This window comes from Rhinopithecus bieti, unplaced genomic scaffold, assembly GCF_001698545.2.
Source record: "Rhinopithecus bieti isolate Rb0 unplaced genomic scaffold, ASM169854v2 scaffold_21777, whole genome shotgun sequence".
Classification (NCBI taxonomy): Eukaryota; Metazoa; Chordata; class Mammalia; order Primates; family Cercopithecidae; genus Rhinopithecus; species Rhinopithecus bieti.
This window is the reverse complement of record NW_016810508.1, coordinates 131,531-140,940: the sequence shown is the minus strand read 5'-3', so window position 1 is coordinate 140,940 and position 9,410 is coordinate 131,531. Positions and strand designations below refer to the sequence as shown.

Below are 9,410 nucleotides of genomic sequence, written 5' to 3'. Positions count from 1 at the left end.
CCCAGGACACGCCTCCCCTTTCCTGCCTCTACCCTCCCAGGACACCCCTCCCCTCTTCTGCCCCCACCCTCCCCGTGCACCCCTCCCCTCTCCTACCTCCACCCTCTCCGTGCACCCCTCCCCTCTCCTGCCCCACCCTCCCAGGACACCCCTCCCCTCTGCTGAGATCCGGACTCCTTTTCATCTGGGACAAGCTCTTTATTCACTGTGGGAGACATGGCTTGGAGGGCTAATACCCAATGGACAGGGCATGCGGTCAAGGCAACTCATCGTAACGAAATCGAAGAATTGCAGCCAAAAGTTCCCTGTGGGGAGGGGAGGGGCAGGAGATGAGCATGGGCTGAGATTAGAGGAAGCAAAGGTCACGGAGGGCTGTGGGGTAGGGTGAGGGAGAGGGGCCAAAGCATACCCCCAAACTAAACAGCCTGCTCAGTGTTCTGTCTCAGTGTTTGTCGTCTTTACCATAAGCTACAGTCTGGCCGGGGTCGGTGGCTCACGCCTGTAATTCCAACACTTTGGGAAGCTGAGGCAGGCGGATCACTTGAGACCAGGAGTTCAAGACCAGCCTGGCCAACATGGTGAAACCCCGTCTCTACCAAAAATACAAAAATCAGCTGGGCATGGTGGTGGGCGGCTGTAGTCCCAGCTACTGGGGAGGTTGAGGCAGAAGGATCGCTTGAACCTGGGAGGTGGAGGTTGCAGTGAGCTGAGATCACGCCACTGCTCCAGCCTGGGCGACGGAGCGAGACTTCGTCTCCAAAAAAAAAAAAAAAAAACTAGTCTGAAAAAATAGAAAACACTTGACAAACCAAGTTTCTAAAAAAAATTTTGAGTTCCTAAGTTGTAAAACTGTTTTTAAAAGGATATCATGAAGATGAAATATAGGATAGTGGTTCCTAGGAACGAATCCAGAAAGAAGGCAGTATTGGAGAGGACACACCTGGAACATCAGTGATGTGATGGGTAATGATGTATGTTTTACAATTGGTTGTGTTTACATGGGTGTTAATTATCCCACACAAGTTACACATATATTTTACTCATTATGTTTAATTCTTTTTTAATGCAATTTTTTTTTTTTTGAGACAGTGTCTCGATCTGTGGTCCAGGCTGGAGTGCAGTGGTGTTATCTCGGCTCACTGCAACCTCTGCCTCTCAGGTTCAAGCAATTCTCCTGCCTCAGCCTCCTGAGTAGCTGGGATTACAGGTGCCCGCCACCATGCCTGGCTAAGTTTTGTATTTTTAGTAGAGATGGGGTTTCGCCATGTTGGCCAGGATGTTTTGAACTCCTGACCTCAAGTGATCTGCCCGCCTTGGCCTCCCACAGTGCTGGGATTACAGGCATGAGCCACTGTGCCTGGCCTTTGATGCAAATTTTAAAAATATAATTTCAACTTTTATTTTAGATTCGGGGATACATATGCAGGATTGTTCCATGTGTCTATTGTGTGATGTTGAGGTTAGGGTATGAGTAATTCCCGTCACTCAGGTAGTGAGCTCAGTACCTATAGATAGTTTTTCAGCCCTGGCCCTCCCCTAATGTTTAATTCTTTATGCTCTGAAATATTTCATTATTTATGTGTGATGTAAAGTAATCCCCCCTTATCTGCAGCTTTGCTTTCCAAGGTTTTAGCTATCTGTAGTCAACTGCAGTTTAAAAAACTTACATGAAATATTTTCAATGAGAAAGACCACATCCACATAACTTTTATTACAGTATATTGTTATAACTGTTCTATTTTATTATTGTTGTTGTGAACTTCTTGCTGTGGCTAATTTATAAATTAAACTTTACTATAGGTATGTATGCATATGAAAAAGCATAGTACAGACAGTCCTCTACTTATGATGGTTTGACTTCTAATTTTCCAACTTTACGACAGGTTTCTAGGGACCTAACTCCATCATAAGTTAACTCCTTACATGTTATGATAGGATTATGGTTTCTACCGAATACTCATTGCTTTTGCACCGTCATAAAGTCAAAAGTAAGTTGGGGCTGGGCGCAGTGGCTCACACCTGTAATCCCAACATTTTGGGAGGTGGAAGTGGGAGGATCACTTGAGGCCAGGAGTTTGAGACCAGCTTGAGCAACATAGTGAGACCCTGTCTCTGCAGAACTAAAAAGTTAGCCAGGAATGGCGGCACATGCCTGCGGTCTCAGCTACCCGAGAGACTGAGGTGGGAGGATCACCTGAGCCCAGATCAGGGCTGCAGTGAACAATGATTATGCACTGCACTCCAGCCTGGGTGACAGAGCAAGACCCTGTCTCTAAATAAATAAATAAATAAATAAATAAATAAATAAATAAAATCCTAAGTTGAACCATTGTGAGTCAGGTACTGTCTACTATGTTGCCAGCATGAAATGCCTTTTGGACTTAGGATATTTTGACTTACAATGGGTTTGTAGGAGCACGACCCCATCGTAAGTGGAGAAGCATCTGAATGTACAAGGTTTGGTGTGAGCTGTGGTCTCTGGTATCTGCTGAAGCTCTTGGAACATATCCACTGCAGATATGGAGGACTACTGCGTGTGTGTGTGTGTGTGTGTGTGTGTGTACATACACACATTATACACACATTATACATTATATGTGTATGATATATGTGTGTGCATAGAGAGAGCCTCTGATCCATATCATATATATATAATTTCCTTCCTCCCTTCCCTTCCCTTCGCCTGCCTGCCTGCCTGCCTCCCTTCTCTTGCTCTGTCACCCAGGTTGGAGTGCAGTGGCATGATCTGGGCTCACTGCCACGGCTGCCTCTCGGGCTCCAGTGACTTTCCTGCCTCAAGCTCCTGAGTAGCTTGGATTACAGGCGCCTGCCACGCCCAGCCTTTTTTTTTTTTTTTTTTTTTTTGAGACGGAGTCTCACTCTGTTGCCCAGGCTGGAGTGCAGTGGCATAATCTTGGCTCACTGCCAGCTCCGCCTCCCAGGTTCAAGCCATTCTCCCACCTCAGCCTCCCGAGTAGCTGGGACCACAGGCACCTGCCACCACGCCCGGCTAATTTTGTTGTATCTTTAGTAGAGATGGGGTGTCACCATGTTGGCTAGGCTGGTCTCGAACTCCTGACCTCATGATCCACCCACCTCAGCTTCCCAAAGTGCTGGGATTACAGGTATGAGCCACTGTGCCCAGCCTATATACACATATTTTCTGATTAAGTGCAAAGCAATGTGTTATAGGAGTGTCAAGAGCCTCAAGGGGCCAAGTGCAGTGACTCATGCCTGTAATCCCAGTACTTTGGGAGTCTGAGATGGGAGGGCCCTTGAGACAAGGAGTTTGAGACCAGCCTGGGCCACATAAGGAGACCTCACCTGTATTACATGTTTTTTTTTTTTTCTGAGACAGAGTTTCACGCAGTGCAGTGGTGTGATCTCGGCTCACTGCAACCTCTGCCTCCTGGGTTCAAGTGATTCTTCTGCCTCAGCCTTCTGAGTAGCTGGGATTACAGGCATGCACCACCACACCCAACTAGTTTTGTATTTTTAGTAGAGACGGGGTTTCACCATGTTGGCCAGGCCGGTCTTGAACTCCTGACCTCAGGTGATATGCCTGCCTCGGCTTCCCAAAGTGCTGGGATTACAGGCGTGAGCCACCACAACTGGCCAAAAATAATTTTTTTTAAATTAAAAATAAATAAATAAATAGTCTTAAGGGGAGACAGACATGTAACAGAACTGCACAGTGGGAACAGGCCACTTCCTGGGGATGTCATGATGGTAAGTTTTTTCAGATCCACATTGACGTGCGTCTGCCCAAATATTACTAGTCTGTTTTAATTCATATATTTTATATATATGAGTTCCACTCTTGTTGCCCAGGTTGGAGTGCAATGGCAAGATCTCTGCTTATTGCAACCTCTGCCTCCTGGGCTCAAGCGATTTTCCTGCATCAGCCTCCTGAGTAGCTGGGATTACAGGTGCCCCCCGCCCCCCAGGTCTGGCAAATTTTTTGTATTTTTAATAGAGACGAGGTTTCACCATGTTGATCAGGCTGGTCTCAAACTCCTGACATCAGGTAATCCACCTGCCTTGGCTTCCCAAAGTGCTGGGATTACAGGTGTGAGTCACCGCGCCTGACCTTAATTCATATTTTTCTAAAAAACAAGAAGTTCACATATCAATGAAAATATAAAAGAGAGAAAGGGAGAAAGGAATATAAGAAAAGGAGTGGAAGAGACATTTTATAATTTATCTAGATATGACATTTTAATTGTAATCAGCTTTATTGATATGTAGTTAAAATTCAATACAATTCACCAATTTTAAGTGCATAGTTATGTATTCACCACCAGAATCTAGACACAGAACGCTTCCACCCCCTCAGAACGCTTCCCATGCCCCATACTAACCCTCTACCCCATTCTCAGCCTGTGACAACCATTCATCTGCTCTCTGTTAAAAGTGCCTTTTCTAGAATTTCATCTGTATAGAAACATGTGAGTAGTCTTTTGTTTCTGGCTTCTTTCACTTAACATCATGCTTCTGAGATTCATCCATGTTGTTATATGTATCAGAAATTTACTCATTTTATTACCTAATAGAACTCGTGTGTATGATAACACAATTTGTCTTGATTCACCTATTGATTACTGATAAGTATTTGGGTAATTGCAAGTTTTTAAATTGATTTTTTTATTGTGGTAAAGTATGTAACATCAAATTTGTCTTTTTAACCATTTTATTTCATTTCATTTCACTTCATTTCATTTCATTTCATTTCATTTCATTTCATTTCATTTCATTTTTGAGACGGAGTCTCGCTGTGTCGCCCAGGCTGGAGTGCAGTGGCTGGATCTCAGCTCACTGCAAGCTCCGTCTCCCGGGTTCCCGCCATTCTCCCGCCTCAGCCTCCGAGTAGCTGGGATTACAAGCGCCCGCCACCGCGCCCGGCTAGTTTTTTGTATTTTAGTAGAGACGGGGTTTCACCGTGTTAGCCAGGAGGGTCTCGATCTCCTGACCTCGTGATCCACCCGCCTCGGCCTCCCAAAGTGCTGGAATTACAGGCTTGAGCCACCGCGCCCGGCCCTTTTTAACCATTTTAAAGTGTACAATTCAGTGACAGTAATTACATTTGCAATGATGTACAACCATTACCATTATCTATTTCCAACACTTTTCTTCACCCTAAACAGAAAGTCTGTAACCATTACACCGTGGGCAGTGTCACCCCAAACAGAAAGTCTGTAACCATAACACCGTGGGCAGTGTCACCCCAAACAGAAAGTCTGTAACCATTACACCGTGGGCAGTGGCCCGAATCTGGTCATAGCTACTCTGGAGGCTCAGGCTGGAGGATCATTTGAGCCCAGGAGTTGAAGACCAGCTGGGGCAACATAGTGAGACTGCATCTCCAAAACAAACCCCAAAACCACCGGGCGTGGTGGCTCACGCCTGTAATCCCAGCACTTTGGGAGGCCGAGGCAGGTGGATTACCTGAGGTCAGGAGTTCAAGACCAGCCTGGCCAACATGGTGAAACCCCGTCTCTACTAAAAATACAAAAATTAGCCCGGCATGGTGGTGGGCGCCTGTAGTCCCAGCTACTTGGCAGGAGAATTGCTTGAGCCCGGGAGGCAGAGGTTGCAGTGAGCTGAGATCGTGCTACTGCACTCCAGCCCGGGTGACAAGAGTTAGACTCTTCTAAAAAAAAACCCCAAAAAATAAAACAAAAAAAACCAAACCTCTGTAACCATTAAACAATAACTCCCCATTCTCTCCTCCCTACAGTCCCTGGTAACCTCCAATCTACTTTCTTTCTCCGTAAATTTGTTGTTTTGAATATTTCATATAAGTGGAATCATATATTTGTCCTTTAGTGTCTGGCTTATTTCATTTAGCATGATTTTGTTTTTGAGATGGAGTCGCTTGCTCTTGTCACCCAGGCTGGAGTGCAGTCGCGTGATCTTGGCTCACTGCAGCCTCCGCCTCTCAGGGTCAAGCGATTTTCCTGCCTCAACCTCCGAGTAGCTGGGATTATAGGCAAGCACCCAGCCGACATTTAAATTTTAAGCAGTCTGATTAATCATGTTTTGTGGATTGTGCTTTTTGCATTTTATTAAGAAACCTTTATCTAACCCAAGGTCCCAGTGTTTTTGTTTTATTCTAGAAATTTTATAAAGCTTTTAGACCCATGCTCCATTTCAAGTGAATTTTTGAATATGTTATGAAGTAATAGTGAAGGCAGTTTTGTTTTGCGTATGTATTGTTCCAGCACCATTTGTGGAAGAGACTTTTTCCCACTGAATTGTTATCTTCTTAAAAAATCATTTATCGGCCGGGCACGGTGGCTCACGCCTGTAATCCCAGCACTTTGGGAGCCCAAGGCGGGTGGATCACACGGTCAGGAGATCAAGACCGTCCTGGCTAACACGGTGAAACCCTGTCTCTACTAAAAATACAAAAAATTAGCCAGGCGTGCTGGCGGGCGCCTGTAATCCCAGCTACTTGGGAGGCTGAGGCAAGAGAATCGCTTGAACCCGGGAGGTGGAGGTTGCAGTGAGCCAAGATCATGCCACTGCACTCCAGCCTGGGTGACAGAGTGAGACTCCGTCTCAAGAAAAAAAAAAAATCATTTGTCATGGATTGGGTCTATTTCTGAGCTCCAGCCTGTTCCAGTAGTCCATATATGTGTCCTTACGCCGTGACTACAGTGTCTTCAGTTACTGTAGCTTTGTAAGTCTTGAAATCACATGGCGTAAGTTCTCCAGCTTTGTTTTTCAAAATTCCTTTGGCCAATCTTCAAAACTGCTTTGCATTTCCATATAAATTTGGATTCAGGTTGTCAATTGCTATAACAAAACTCTCCTCGGATTTTGACTGAGATTGCTTTAAATCTATGCATCAATTTAGGGAGAGCATGTTAACGATTTTGAGTCTTCTGGTTCAGGAGCATGGTATGTGTCTCCATTTATTTGGGTCTCCATTCATTTTCTCAGCAATGCTCTGCAATTCTTACTATACAGGTCTTGCAGATATTTTGTTAAATTCATCCATATGTATTATATTTTTATGCTATTGTAAATATATTTTAATTTCAATCCTCAATTTGTCATTGCTTGTATATAGAAATACAATAGAATAGAACTTTGGTATATTAATCTTTTATTCTATGACCTTGCTAAACTCACCTGTTAGTTCTAATAATGTTTAGGATTTTCTACATAATGTGATCACATTATCTGTGAATAATAACAATGTTACTTTTTTTTTTTTGAGATGGAGTCTTGCTATGTCACCCACCCAGCCTGGAGTACAGTGGCATGATCTCAGCTCATTGCAACCTCCGCCTCCCGGGTTCAAGCAATTCTCCTGCCTCAGCCACCCCAGTAGCTGGATTACAGGCGCCCGCCACCGTGCTTGGCTAATTTTTGTATTTTTAGTAGAGATAGGGTTTCACCATGTTGGCCAGGCTGGTCTTGAACTCCTGACCTCATGATCCACCCACCTCGGGCTCCCAAAGTGCTGGGATTACAGGCGTGAACCACCACGCCTGGCCGGCAATGTTACTTCTTTCTTTCCTATCTGTATGGCTTTTGCTTCCTTTTATTTTCGTATTGCGCTGGCTAGGACTGGCACAACGTTGAATAAAAGTGGGGACAATGGACATCATGAAGCCACCTTTAAACATTTATTTTTGTCGGATAGAAATAATCACTGGCTGTAATAGAGGCATAAACAAAATATGATGGAATGCAAACTATTTATGTGTGGACAGGGGTTAGTAGAAAAGGAAACAATTAAATCCTAGTCCCTGGGGAAGATTCGTAAGGAGCAGTTTTTAAGCAGGTTGCTTGGCTCATTGGTCTGTCCCTGGAAGGTGGCGGTTTCTGTAGTGTTTCCCCCAGCCATCACATGCTGCTGGAGTTCCCTTCCCCATCCCCCCACAGCAGAGCTGCCGCAACTCCCTTTCTATCTGTCCCAGAATGCTGTCCTCTCCCTGCACGCCGGCACGCTCTCAGACCATCCCCCCACAGCAGAGCTGCCGCGACTCTCTATCTGTTCCAGGATGCTGTCCTCTGCCTGCACGCCGGCAAGCTCACGGACTTGCTCCCGTATCCTGGGGCTGAGCCTTGGGACTGCAGCCCTGTTTGCTGCTGGGGCCAACATGGCACTCCTCTTTCCTAACTGGGATGTGACCTACCTGTTGAGGGGCCTCATTGGCAAGCATGCCATGCTGGGAACTGGGCTCTGGGGAGGAGGCCTCATGGTAAGTGTCTGGGGTTCCCTGAACGCGAACTCTCAAAGAGATCCCTGGCGGGGAGCAGGAAGGTGGCACGGGAAGAGTGTTTTGATTCCTTGCAGGAAAGTTTATTCTAACAAGCTGGTCTTGGGTCTGCAGAAGCTTTAAGAGACAGGAAGACTAACTTGGGACCAGGCAGATCAGGTGTGAAAGTTAACATCCACACATCCACAGCGTTAGATCAGGCTAGTCACCCAACTGTGGGTCCCTGGAGTCAGAGTCAAGAGGACAACTGAGTTCATGGGAGGTGCCCAGCCACTCTATTTCAACAGCTGTGGGCAGCACCTAGAAACAGCTGGCAAAGTAAATTTCCCCATCTCAACATTCTTCTCTCTCCTGCAGGTACTCACTGCCGCTATCCTCATCTCCTTGATGGGCTGGAGATACGGCTGCTTCAGTAAGAGTGGGCTCTGTCGAAGCGTAAGCACCAGATTCCACTCTTCTAACACTGAGAATGTCTCCACCTCCATTACTCTAGAGGCAGGATGGTAAAGAGGCAGTTTTGGTCTTGGGGCCTGAAGTCAGGTCCTCACTGTGACCCTCGGTACTGCTAAGTTCTTTGGCGAGTTGCTTCATCTTTCCAGTTTCAGGCTTTCATCTATAAAATGGGAGCTGAGCAAGTCAAGGGAGTAGTGCTTAGTGAAGCCCAGATGTCTGTACCAGTGTGAGGAACTGTTATTCTCTTAGCGTGCTGGACAATATGGACTGAGTTATGACACTGTAATCAAGTGTCATTGATAGAAATTTTCCTAGTTATTTTAACTAATATTTTTTTAGAACAGGAAACTTTTCCAGAGATCATCTAATCACTAGATTCTAATCTAACCCCTCCATTTTACAGATAAACTGAGGCCCAGAATAAATTTGTACCTTATTAATTACAGCAGCAACTGTATAAACTTGAAAGATCTTGGCCGGGCGCGGTGGCTCAAGCCTGTAATCCCAGCACTTTGGGAGGCCGAGGCGGGCGGATCACGAGGTCAGGAGATCGAGACCATCCTGGCTAACATGGTGAAACCCCCGTCTCTACTAAAAAAAATACAAAAAACTAGCCAGGCGAGGTGGCGGGCGCCTGTAGTCCCAGCTACTCGGGAGGCTGAGGCAGGAGAATGGCGTAAAACCCGGGAGGCGGAGCTTGCAGTGAGCTGAGATCCGGCCACT

General features: G+C 45.8%; 1 protein-coding gene and 1 long non-coding RNA gene across 4 annotated transcripts in view; one reads left to right on the top strand and one right to left on the bottom strand.

The window, feature by feature from the left end:
• The window catches only part of TM4SF19 (transmembrane 4 L six family member 19), a 16,346-nt gene that overhangs the window by 4,001 nt on the left and 2,935 nt on the right, over positions 1–9,410 (top strand). Inside the window, exons 2-3 of one of the 2 annotated variants that reach the window (XM_017892200.1) lie at positions 8,015–8,216; positions 8,592–8,669. In XM_017892200.1, the coding sequence (XP_017747689.1) occupies positions 8,016–8,216; positions 8,592–8,669 (279 nt within the window). In that variant the 5' untranslated portion in view covers position 8,015. The remainder of the gene's footprint in view (positions 1–8,014; positions 8,217–8,591; positions 8,670–9,410) is intronic. The other variant, XM_017892201.1, reaches the window with a different exon arrangement.
• The window catches only part of LOC108542256 (uncharacterized), a 10,716-nt gene continuing 9,428 nt past the window's right edge, over positions 8,123–9,410 (bottom strand). Inside the window, exon 4 of one of the 2 annotated variants that reach the window (XR_001889207.1) lies at positions 8,123–8,861. This is a non-coding gene — a long non-coding RNA (uncharacterized LOC108542256). The remainder of the gene's footprint in view (positions 8,862–9,410) is intronic. The other variant, XR_001889206.1, reaches the window with a different exon arrangement.